This window comes from Lathamus discolor, chromosome 5 (genome assembly GCF_037157495.1).
Source record: "Lathamus discolor isolate bLatDis1 chromosome 5, bLatDis1.hap1, whole genome shotgun sequence".
NCBI classification, from domain to species: domain Eukaryota; kingdom Metazoa; phylum Chordata; class Aves; order Psittaciformes; family Psittacidae; genus Lathamus; species Lathamus discolor.
Window position 1 is genome coordinate 85,971,619 of NC_088888.1, and position 12,644 is coordinate 85,984,262.

General features: G+C 39.1%; 1 protein-coding gene across 1 annotated transcript in view; it reads left to right on the forward strand.

The window, feature by feature from the left end:
- Positions 1-12,644, forward strand: part of DST (dystonin) — a 297,096-nt gene that overhangs the window by 226,961 nt on the left and 57,491 nt on the right. Inside the window, 7 exon segments of the mRNA XM_065681484.1 lie at positions 4,481-4,642; positions 5,792-5,962; positions 7,238-7,404; positions 9,522-9,681; positions 9,944-10,270; positions 10,446-10,530; positions 11,635-11,876. Of these exon segments, the coding sequence (XP_065537556.1) occupies positions 4,481-4,642; positions 5,792-5,962; positions 7,238-7,404; positions 9,522-9,681; positions 9,944-10,270; positions 10,446-10,530; positions 11,635-11,876 (1,314 nt within the window).

Consider the following 12,644-nt stretch of genomic DNA (forward strand, 5'->3'; position numbering starts at 1 on the left):
GGGCATCCCCCGGAGCGGCGCTGCCGGAGCGGGCGGGCCGGGAGCAGATGTTGCCTCAAGAGCGAAACGGGGCGTTCCTCGCAGCGCGGCGCTGGGCGGACGCTGCCGGCCCGCAGGGAGCGGGCGAACCGCAGAGCTGGGCGGCTCGCTGGGGGAAGACGGGGCGAACCTCCAGCCGCGCCTCCTCGGCAGCCGCGCTTCAGAAATGAGGGGGAAGGAGCGCGGACACACCGCTGGCTGCGGCTTGTAGTCGGGACCTGCCGAACGCGAACCTGCCGTGCCTTCGGGAGACACCCGCCACTCGTGCTCTGCTCTGCAGCTGCCTTAAAGGGCTCTCCGGGATGGCATCGGGAGAATCGGTGTAAAACGTTTGTTTTCCGAGTGCCTGCTCGAAGGACGCGTTGGCTTGGCTGCTAGAAAGTGATGTTTTCCTGTGGGACAGCACATTAGCGGGGCACCACGGACGAGCCTGATACAAGAGGAGGATAAGCTGCCTTTCGGATCAAGGTTATTTATAGCTACTGCCAAAAAAGTAAAGGGCTGGTTTATTATTCTTACTGTTCTGGATTTAACTTATTTCTCCCCCCATCCCCCCAAAGATTTTCTCTGTGCCTTTTTCTGGACCGTACACAGCTACTGTGGATTCTGTCCTGTTAAGCTGCCGCACCATGTTTTATTTCTAAAGGAGATGGGAGTCTGCAAACCAGTTAAATGGATTACAGTTAAGCTGTCACCTACAGAAGATAACGCGCTGCCTTCTGTAACGCTTCTTCATTTAGAAGGCTTATTCGGGAGATTTCAGATGCAGATTCTGACCCGGAAAAAATAAATGAAGCCTTCCATGCAGTGTTTGCAATATTTGAGCCACTGCTGAGTTTTGCTATACTTTGTTTTTCTGTGACATTGGAAGATTTATGTTACTTTCTTCCTGAAGCACTTTATATTTTTTTTTGGGGGGGGGGGGGGCGGGGGTAGGGACCTCACATCCAGGTAAAGTTGCATTTAAAGTGATGCACTGATTATGAACAACCTCAGCCACCTCATAAGTTATGGTGTATATTTAGTATCTATGCATCTTATGCTAAGGACAAGTTTACTGTAATTCTTTAGAGTGCTAGTGTCTTTTAAATGTTTCCCATGTATCCATGAAAACAGAGGTATAGTTGTGTACTCTGAGGATGGGGAAGCCACTTAGCAGGCCAGACTGTCTACGTCAGAATCCCCCGTGTGTTGGCAAAGGGGAAGAAGATGAAGATCTAAATATTGAGGACTGCTACGTTCCTCAGAGGTCCATTTATGACACTGTGCGGCTGAATGAACAGATCGATTCGGGCTCCAAGGGCAGCCTCACTTCGAGGCATTTCACTGACCGGACTTTACCCTACAGTCATAGAACACTGGACATCAGCACTTTGTGCTCCAATGGTACCCTTACTTCTTCCAGTGTTTTTGAGCTCCGAAGCCGTGAAGCTAACAAGTTAGATGAAAAAATGATCTTTGATGCACTCAAACTGAACAGCGATATAATTCGGACAGCTGCGTTACCTAAAGCAAAGTCTCACACAGAAAAGAAGGAGCATAGAAGATCATGGAGAATGCTTGTTCCGCCCAACTTTTCGGATTACACAAATAAAAGTGAAAGCTCCTTTAATGAAACTGCTGATACGTCAGATACAGCTAGATTGGGCAAATGCAAATGGGGTACTAACTCTCTTACCTCAGAAGAGGATGATTCTGGTTTATGCAGCCCTCCAACAGAAAGGGAAGAAAAACACGATACACTGTTAGCAGGGGAGCAAACTCAGACCCGAAGTTTATCTTCTGCAGAAGATATCCATGCAGTAGGTCAGTTCAGACCGTATTTTCCAGCAATTTGCAGAGAGCAGCACACCCCACTGCTTGCAGCCACTAGTCTCCCTGTCAAAGAAAGCTGCAGATTGGCTTTGCATGATGTTTTACCCACTGGAAAAGTAAAACAAAGCAATGCTCAGGCATGTGAAAGTGATCAGGAAGAGTTGGAGGGGGAATACTCTCACTTACAAGGCTTCAAAGAGAAAATTCTGTCACATGAAGATCCTCTTCAAGGTAATGGAAGTATTTCCCTTGACAAAAGTGAAGTGGAAAATGGATATGAAGTTCATGAAAAAATTAAAACACAAGACACAACAGTAGAGGAGGATCACGCGGAGGAGGCACTTCCTCATGTAGATGTTTGTTACATGAATGTTGCTGTAAATACTAGTGACTTGGATTTAGCAAAATATGAGATTTTACCTGATACAGAGGAATCCAGTATTGCACATGCAGGCTCAAATGAAATGGCATATTCTGTTGAACAGCTTGATTTAGGTAGTACTGTGAACTGTCCAAAAGCTTTCCCAGGGAGAAGTATCTGGACCACTGACATCCAAGAAACCTTGGATACAGTCTGCAATGGCCTATTGTCTAACAAGGTAAATAAAGAACAAATCGAAAACCAAAATCCCCATAGATTTTGAGTAGTTGTAATGCAGCCGTAAAGATATGTGCTTAAAGCTTTCTTCAGATTTTGTTGCAAAAATGTGGTTTTTTTTTTTTTTTATTAATATGGCAGATGCAGTAATCAGTGTCATTTGCATAGCACACGTGGCATGTCCACAATAGTGAGATGGTCAGTACAGGACATGAACTGGGGACAAATTCTGAAGGGGGTGTTTACTCCCAGCTCTGTGGAGCAGGCTTACTTATCACCAGCTGGTGCTGTTAGTCCCGATGCAGAGTGCATCCTCCATGCACCCGTGTTGGTGCTGGCTGTTTGTACAGAGCTTTGTTACGGGCAATGCCATTCAAGGGCAGCTACAGCCCATGTGTTCAGCCTGAACAGCCTTACTCATCAAGGTATAAGCAAGAGCGGTTGTGGTTTCCAAAGCAGGCAGATTAAAGGCTCACCGCCTCTTCTGAAAGCTGCCTTTTGCCAGAGAGCAGCTCTGACATTACGGCAGTATTTTACAAGCACAGGATCTTGCAGTGCTTTGAAAGTGGTGGATGAAGTAAGAGAGTAAGAAGTGAAGCTTTGTAATAAGGAAAGGGTGTTTGTCAGGTCTGTAATTTTTTTCTTCCCACTCTGGTTGAAATCCGAGATACTTCAGGCTTTGTTGCTAAGTTGTTCTGGTAAACTTTGGCCTCAGCAATAATTGTAATTTATTTTAAGCTTCTCTCTGCAAGGAATGCATGTGTCTTTAAAGGACAGATTATGGAGATCAGTCCTGTCTGTGGTAGGACATTGCTCTCAGAAAGACGAGCTTTATGGCACATAAAAAAAGAATTTGTTATTGATTCTGTGTGGAAATATTATTCTGCCTCCTCCCTACCCTACAGTCAAGAAAAACACAAGCGTTTTCCTTTTTTCTGGGAGCAGCCAGCTGGTTGCACTCTGTTTTCATGTAACCGCAGTCTTACAGTTGTCAGGGTTGGGTTTTTTTTGTCAGTAGAAACAAAGTTCTGAGGGCTGCGTCGTTTATTTTACCCCTCCTGTTTAGTGTAAGTGCTCTAGCTTCTAGATTGACTTGTCAAGCTAGTGGAAGCATGCTCAGCCACCTGAGGTCTGGTGGTTTAAAAGCAATCACTTGGCACGCTGTGTTTGGTGCAAAAGAGGAGAGGCAATGGTACGCTCAAAGCGATTCCTGCTTTTCAGGATGCTGAGAATGGTTGCTTTGAATGCACTAAGTGTACACCAAAACTGTTACTGAATGCTGCTATAGAAATAGAAGGATTTAGGGTCAAAAGTTGAGCATTCTTTAGCATTGTTTATTCATTGGTTATTTTTCACTGGCCTGTGTAATTAATTCGGGGGCTTCAGGCCATTTTCTGATCTCATTGACACTGGTGTCAGTGCAGCTTAATGCAGCTGAATACAAATGGAGATTTACATTGCTGTTGCTAATGGTAATAATCTGGCTCTGAAAAAGTTTAAATACCTGAAAGAGTAGAATAAAGCAAACGGAGAACTGCTCAAACTGCCCTTTTGGGTAGGTTCAAAGCCCTGGTAATTTGCAAGAAATCCTTCTGAATGAGAACTCATTCTCCTGGGCGTCTGCTGGGATACTGTTTCAGCAGCATCTGTAGCGCCTCCTCCTCACTTATTACCATTATATTCTTCTAAAAGCTACTTTAAAACAGCTTTCTTTACTGCTTCTTTAACTTCTGCTTTTGTCCTAATTTTTTGACCCTCTACTCTCTCTCAATCCCTTTCCTTCCTGTCTAAAACTACTCATGGAAATGAGCGTCATTTTCCCTGTGGTGTATTGCCTTTACTCTGTTTAGATTGAGTCCTTTCTGTTTACATTAATGATTTTTTTCTTAGGAAGGTGCTGATGAGGCATGGTTTCCTTTTTTTTCCAAACATCAATTTTCAGTTTTTCTTGTTATTGTTGCGTATCCTGATGTAAACACCGTGTCAGAAGATATGATGTTTCATGTGTGTTTTGTATTTCAACTGCAGGTATTTCAGAAAGAAGAAATTGAACCCTTACAAGTAAAACAACAGGAGGTAAATTGGTTGGGTCAAGGCCTTATTCAAAGTGCTGCTAAAAGTTCCAACACAGAAAACCTTGAACATGACCTTGAAGACGTCAACACCCGATGGAAGACTCTTAATAAGAAGGTTATTGTTTTCTGCACTATTCTGCTTCTGTTGTGCTCTGCTTTTTGATTATTTGCTTGCTGACATCTTTCGAAATACAGGAAATTAAATACTCTCTAAGAATAGGAATTATATTACTTTATGCAATCACTTTGTTGGTAATTCTGAGGATAAGATTTTTATCACTAGTAGCCAGAACTATTATTGTCATTTATCAGGTTTTGTCAAACTTTCTGTAGGTCTGTCCTGGATTTTTATTCAGGAAAGACTCCTCTAGGACGAGGTGTTCCTTCCTGTTTAAGCAGACCAGGGAAGTTTGATAACCCAATCAGAGAGGTTAGGGTTGTGACACTTTCATGGGAAAGGTAGCTATGTCGTTTGTGACCAGCCACTTGAAAGTAGTTGTTTTTCAGTCTTTGTTCAGATGTTTTTTCTCTCAGTATTGTATCAGTTCATGTATACTGTTGTGCCTGTGCAATGCACAGAGTAGTGAGACATCTCGGCTTTGTGTGACTAGTGGCACATTTCCTTTATAATTGTATTATATTGCATAGGATTATATTGCTTAAGACATGAGATGGTACCACTGCTTTGGAAAAGTGCCTGTAGATTATTTTCTATGCTTTTGAAGAGTCCTTTTCCAGCAGTAGCTGCTCCTGGAAAATGGAAAAGGTGGGAAGTAGAAATGGCACTAATTTTTCTCCACTCTGTCTTCCTGAAGGAGTGATGCAGCAGAACAGCAGATACCTGTGGTTCACCTATTTGCCTTCTCCTCTCTTATGTCTTCTTCCCATTGGATGGATTATTGCCCCGTATTAAGAGTTGCTACTTTGAGTTCCTGGCTCAGTCTTTCTATAAGGAAAATAAAGATGATCTGATACACAAACATCCTGTCAATATACTTCATAATACTGTAGCTATACAAAACAGGCTTACATCTCTTGTAATAAGGAACTACTACTGATTTTCTGGCAATCAACCTCCTGTTTTCATTTGATGTGTGTAGCTCTGAGAGATGAATGCTAAACTGTGCCATAGTGCTCTTATGAATAGCTATGAAAATGAGAGTGTTTGTGATATTGCGAGGTGTTCTACAGATTTTGGCTACTAGTTTCACAGAAATGAAAAGAAAAGGTGAGCAGAGTCCAATCCTCTACTTTTTTTTTTCAGGTTGCCCAGCGTGCTGCACAATTGCAGGAAGCCCTTCTTCACTGTGGGAGATTTCAGGATGCCCTTGAATCTCTGCTTAGCTGGCTCATTGATACCGAAGACCTTGTGGCTAATCAGAAACCACCATCTGCTGAATTCAAAGTTGTGAAGGCTCAAATACAAGAACAGAAAGTAAGTGAAATAAGTTCAGAATATCTCTCACTGGATAAATGAGAATAAATTCTTAGGCTTTGGCAAAACGTAAAATCTGGTCAAGTGTATTATATGACATTGAAGGGTGCCAAGTTGTATAAAGCAGCCATCTGTTCAATAGTCAAGAATCTGTCTAGGATTGGGAGAAGTGCTCATTTTCTATGACACTGAAATTTGAGCTCTGGTTAGATGATTAATACTACATGAAAGGATTGTTAAAGATCTATTGGAAAAAGAGAAAGCATGAAATGAAGTGTTTGGTCATTTGAAAAGTAGGAAATAAAAGCTAGTAAAGTTTCTTGTAATAATTCCAAGGTAATATTGCAGATTAGAGACTTAAATACTTGGCTCTTGATCCTGATTCTGATCTGGTCGTTGTTGGTAATTAGTTGGAATGCTGTTGGGAAATGGTCTGTGCTAATGTAGAAGTACTATCAGTGTTGTCAACTCTTGCAAATATTCAGAATGGTTATAGCAAAAAGAACTAAAATGTAGCTTATGAAACATACATTCCATGCAGTTGTACTGTGTGGGCCACTGCCACACAGAGATTTAGTATAAAGTTATGGTGAGTAATGTCGGGGGATTGTCATGTTGAGATATCTACAAAGGCAAAATGTTTCTATTACCAAAGGCAGCTAGAGAAAGGAGGAAGGGGGGATTGTAGGCAAAGGTGTGTTTTATTCTTCGCAAGGAAATTAATTTACTGGACTAGATCAGTGAACTCAGTTGTATCTCAAACAAGTAGAGAGCTGACTGTACAATAGTTTTTGTTTAGTATTATTTATTAATAGTATTTTCCTAACTACCTGTGTGTCAGGATTACCTTCGTGTTTCCAGATCTAGAAGGGCATGTAACTTTCTCAGAAATGTTCCTATAAAATGTATCAGATACTCTGAATATCTTGTTTCCCTCAGTAGTATTAAATGGAATTTTTTCCTCTACATGTTCACTCACTGGGCTGCGCACATCTTTGCCACATAGAAACCAAGGAGATTGTTTGGGCTTCGTGAAACATTGCTGTTTGTAGCAAAACAATTGAGAAACTAAAATGAACCTGTTTTGGGGGCACACTGCACTGTATGTCTGTGTTTCATTTTGTTTAGCAGTATTCACAGTTTCATCACAATATAGGCAAATGGGTTTACTTTTTTTGCTCTAACACGGTTTCAAGAAGTCTAGTTCCTTCTGTTTTTGCTATTGTGTTATTACAATGTTTCTAATAACCTGGTGCCTGATCACTTTCTTTGTAGCTTCTCCAGAGGTTGCTAGATGACCGCAAGCCTACCGTTGAGGTAATCAAGCGTGAAGGGGAAAAAATTGCAGAGTCAGCAGAACCCGCTGATAAGGTGAAAATCTTGAAACAGTTGAGTTTCCTGGATAGTCGATGGGATGCACTGCTCAGTAAAGCTGAAACAAGGTATTTGAAATTCTTTCATATATTTGAAAAATGTAGACATAGGATGTCATAAATGATTAGAAGCAGCATGTGGAACTCCCTTGTGTGAAATCTTTTAAGTACTGTCGTTCTTGATGTTGATATAATAGAAACTCTGAAGGAAAAGCAAAGTAGCTTGAACAGACCAAAAGCTTTTAAAAATTTTAGCCTAAGATGCTACAGTCTGCTACAATTAATTTCATATGTGTCTTCTCAATATTTTATCTCCATTAGTTGGTTAGATTGCAGATTTCTTGATGCAAGAACCTGTTTTGCATAGGATCAAGTGCAAATTTTACATTTAAATAATAACACTCTCTTGGAACTTCAAAATCTTGACACGTTGCTATGGAGGAAGGGCTCAGTTCTTCTATGTTTCTGTTTGGTGTTGTCCATATGATTAGTTTCTACAGCTTGATCCTCATCCTGTTGGTTGCTGATGTACTTAAGATGGGGAGGAAACACAAAAAACCACAAACAAAACCCAAAACAACCAACCACCCCCACCCCCCCGCCCCCCCAAAAAAAACCCAAAACATATTCATGGTGTGCGTGTATGCACACACTTAGATTTACAAATTGTTGTCAGTGTATAAAATACCTGAAACGTTCTGAACTGTGAATTGTCTTTGAAGAAATCTGTGTTGAAAGCTTTGCTAATCGTGTTTTCTGGGTGGGGATCTGAAACAGGACAGCCTTGTTTGGAGTAGAGAGAGGAAGAGTATGCATAACAGGGGGACCTGAACAGGCGTATAATTAAGAACAAGAAATGACTTGGAAAGTTGAAGAAAAATGAATTTAAGTGAACAGTGAAGCTTCACAGTGAAGAGCAAATGGATGTTAGGATTTGGGTGATAGAATAGCATTGAATTCAGCTTGTTGTCTCCTACTGCTTTTGGCAGCCCCTGTTTAGTTCATTTACTCTGAACCTTTCTTGTTACCTCATGCTACTAATATGATTGATTAATTAGCAGAGTCAACCACTAATAGACCATTATTTCCTTCTTTCTTTTTTTTTTTTTTTTTTATTGAAGGCATCTGACTCATTAGCCATGGTAAATGTCATGTTTGATTTGATATTATTCTTCCAGCCTGATGATATTTCATTAAAAATCGAATTTCAACTTTTCTAAAGCTGTCTATTAGTTGCAAGCTTGTATCCATTTTTCTTAGGCCAGTCTCTAGAAATGGAGATTTGAGGATGATTTTGAAAACTATGTTGAGTACTTCACTGAGTGTTCTGTGGCTAAGTGTGTGAAGTCTACGTTGTTTATTAGCCTTGGGAAGCATGTATAAACATAGCTTTTATCTGGAATGAGAGCCCCATTTGAAATACTGTGATGTTTTTCATGTAGGGCAAATCTCTCTTTAAAGTCTGCTTGAATGAGATTTGTTCAGCAGTGGTTTGTAGAGAAGGCAGTTTCTGCAGTCAGGAGCCTTCTCTGAAATGTCATAATCTGAAACAAAAATGTTTTAGATACCGCTTTTTTAGTTTGGAGGTCAAGTCTCTCTGCTATATTAACGTTGTCTCACTAACTTTGTTGAGAGCTTTCACCAAGAACAAGACATGCAGAAGTAGAGCCAAATAGTTTTGTTCACATCATTGAACAAATCTTTAAAGATATTTTACAGTGCTGAGGAAGCATGACAGTATGTTCTGGTTCAGTAGATCCTTTGTCTAACTTTAAAATGTTTACTAGCGAAGGCAATGTAACTTTATGCTTAAAGACAGCAAGAAATTTGAGAATTGGCCTATTGGGTATAAAACAATGCTTTGCTGAATTTTGTGCTAGATTACTTTTAGCAGTAGGTATATGAATAAAGTGATACTCAGTTTACTTTCAAAAATTGCATTTTAGCTCAGAGAGTTTCAAACAGCTTCGGAGGTGTTTTTTCAATATTTTATTTGATTTTAACTTTACCTTGGTTTTCATGAGTGTCATAGATAATATTTCTATTTCATTTGATGAGTGGTTCCTGCAACAAGACAATTATATCCTTTATTTTGCAAAGGATTCAAGGGCCTTTTGTATTTTTTTTCTAGCTATTTCACGCTTACTTCATCACGAAAAATAACCTTTCTCTTGGCGTGTTGATAGGAACCGTCAGTTGGAAGGCATCTCAGTGGTAGCACAGCAGTTCCATGAAGCTCTCGAGCCGCTAGTGGAGTGGCTGACTGCCACAGAGAAGAGGCTTGCAAATGCAGAACCCATTGGAACGCAGGCCTCCAAACTGCAGCAGCAAATTTCTCAGCATAAAGTAAGATACAAACCACATGCTTTCTTGTGTCATTCTTTTCAGATGCTTCTGTAAAGTGCAACTCAACTGGCAAAGGTGTTGCAGTGAATGTCTGTTCTACCAGGCTGGGTTTTTTCTTTCTTTTTTTTCTGTAATTTGATTTTTATATATTTATGTTGGCAATATGTCCTTTTTCATTCATTTTTATTGAGTTCAACTTATGTTCTTTTTATGTTTTTCTGCTTTTCTTTTCCATTATTCTTCATTATTTAAAAAAATATAGGCCCTAGAAGATGATGTCCTAGCTCACAATAAGAGTTTACATCAGGCCATTAGCACTGGTCAGTCTCTAAAGACTATGAGCTCCAGGGAAGATAAAGATATGGTACAGGAAAAGCTAGATTCTTCTCAGGCCCGATACATTGAGATTCAACAGAAGATGAACAGCAGGTCTGAACTTCTCCAGCAAGCTTACAGCAATGCTCAGATTTTTGGGGAGGACGAAGTTGAATTGATGAACTGGCTGAATGAAATCCATGATAAACTGAGCAAATTGTCAGTCCAAGATTGCAACAGAGAATTGCTTGAGAAACAGCACTCTGAACTACTGGTATTTTTATTTCTCTTCATTTATTATTTAGTTCATTTTAAAAATTTTATTTGTATTTCCATACTTCATTTATTTTTCATTATTATATTTTCTTTGAAGTGTTAATATGCTAATTCCAAATAAAAATATTATAATTTGTTGTGTCTGTGCTAATACAAATGGCCTTTTCTCTTAGGATCTTCAGGAAGAGATTCTTCTTAGAAAACAGAATGTTGATTTAGCTATACAAAATGGCTTAGAGCTTCTCAAGCAAACAACAGGTGAGAGCTTATAGAAAACTGTGATTCACCAGGCTTTTTATCTTGTACTTGCAAGTGCTCATGAGAATTTAAGTAGAACTTTCAAATATTAGTCCATATTTGCTAGTTAAAGCAGTCGTAATTGCTTAAGGTTTGAGGTCAAGATATGTTACGTTTTGGGGTCAGTTTTACTATTAATGTAAGTAAGCAAAAGTCCTTTTTTGACTGTAGAGAGTTTGGCCCTTGAATCCTCTACTATTTTCAGTGGAAAATTGTTTTAGTGAACCTGCATTCCATTCCTAATAGCAAGTTATGGACATTACTCATAATGGAGGGCTGTTTGGCAGTGGATGCAGTCAATTCCCTGCAGGCATCCACAGATGAACAAGATTTTAGACTACCTTTTACTGCAAGAGGAAAGCTTTGTCAATTGGAGCTAATACTGTGGGAAAAATTACATTCCAGTTGCACACATGTCTGTTCTGTAGATCAACATCTGTCCAGGCTTCCCAGGACTTCTAGCATTCTTGAACTCTTTAAGAAACACACATGGTTGGGGGTGGAGGGATGTCCTTTTCTGTTCCAAACATTATATAATGAAGTCTGAATATGCGCTGATAAACTTCAGTACGTTGGTTTTGGTTTAGCCAAGTGAATAGTAATTAGGGTGCACAGCGATGTCAAATATTACTGTAATTGAAAATCTAATTAGGATTTTGTTTATATTTTTCCTTCACATTTTCAATAACACTTTTTTTTACTCTTTTCTTTCCTTTTTTTTTTGGCCATTTTAAGAAGTATTTTGAATTTAAGGTTGGAATTTTTTTTTTTTAAAGAACATTTGTATTAAATATTTTATCTTAAGTTTTTCCTTTCTAATAGTTTAGTAAACCAGAAAAAAGACAGAAGGACAGATCCTGGGCTGAGGTAAACTTAATAGCTCTGTTAGCTTTAGTGATGGTAGGATACTTTAAAATAGTTGAAGATTGACCTTGTCATCTTGTTTGAGTTATTCTACAAGTTAAATACTGAGATCTCTGTTATAGGCGGGGGTTGCGATTTGGGTTAGGTTTTGTTTTGTTTTAAATATTTGTGATCATAGGAGATAACATCCCTCTATTTTAGGTGATGAAGTTGTAATAATTCAAGATAAACTGGAAGGCATTAAAGCAAGATACAAAGACATTACAAAATTGAGTTCTGATGTATACAAGACCTTAGAGCAGGCTTTGCAGCTTGCAGGTCAACTGCACTCAACTCACGAGGAACTCTGCAAATGGCTTGATGAAGTGGAGGTGGAGTTACTCTCATATGAAAGTCAAATACCAAAGGGTGAAGAATTAAGCCAAGTACAAGAAAGACAAAAAGTAGGTTTTAGAACCTGTGAATTATTTATTGCTGTATGATTCAGCTAGGCTTTGTGTTAACGTATGTTTGGCATGGAGTTGTTTTGTGAATAAGAAATTTTGGCATCACATCATTTGACTAAATGTAACAGTAGTTAAGAATCCAACTCACTTTCTAGAGTCATCTGTTATAATCACTTATGAAATCGGACTAAGGTTTATTTTTAGCACAAGAGAAGCACAACATTTCCTTTTTATTCAAGCAGCTACCTAATCCTGGGAAAACTCTTTAAGTTGTCAAACAAAGTATTTTGGTCCTTTAGTTGCAAGATGGATAAAATCCTGTAAAACGTAAAGAGTTGGCATTTTAAAATATGCATTACTAATCTTGTTTAACAATATTTATTTCAAAAGAAAATTTGTAGTAAAATCTGGATGGTGCAGATGATGTGGAGGGAGGAAGTTAAAAAAATAATCTTTCCATTAAATTTTTTATATAAAAAGAAGTGAAACAGCAGTGGGGGTTTCTAAATGGGTTAAACCTCATTCCTGCAGCGTTGTGTGATGCTCTGAAATTTAATCTAGTCATTGCACATTTAAGAAATCACCTGAATTAATTGCATACAACTCATATAAAATAACAAAGAGTTCAGACTGCCATACTGACTGGAGAAATATATGTAAGATATATTCTGTAGAAAATTCTCTTCAAGAATCACCCACCTTCCTGTCAAACAGCTTACAATATGAAAAAGCTAATACAACAGAGATGAAAATAAGTGTGCTAAT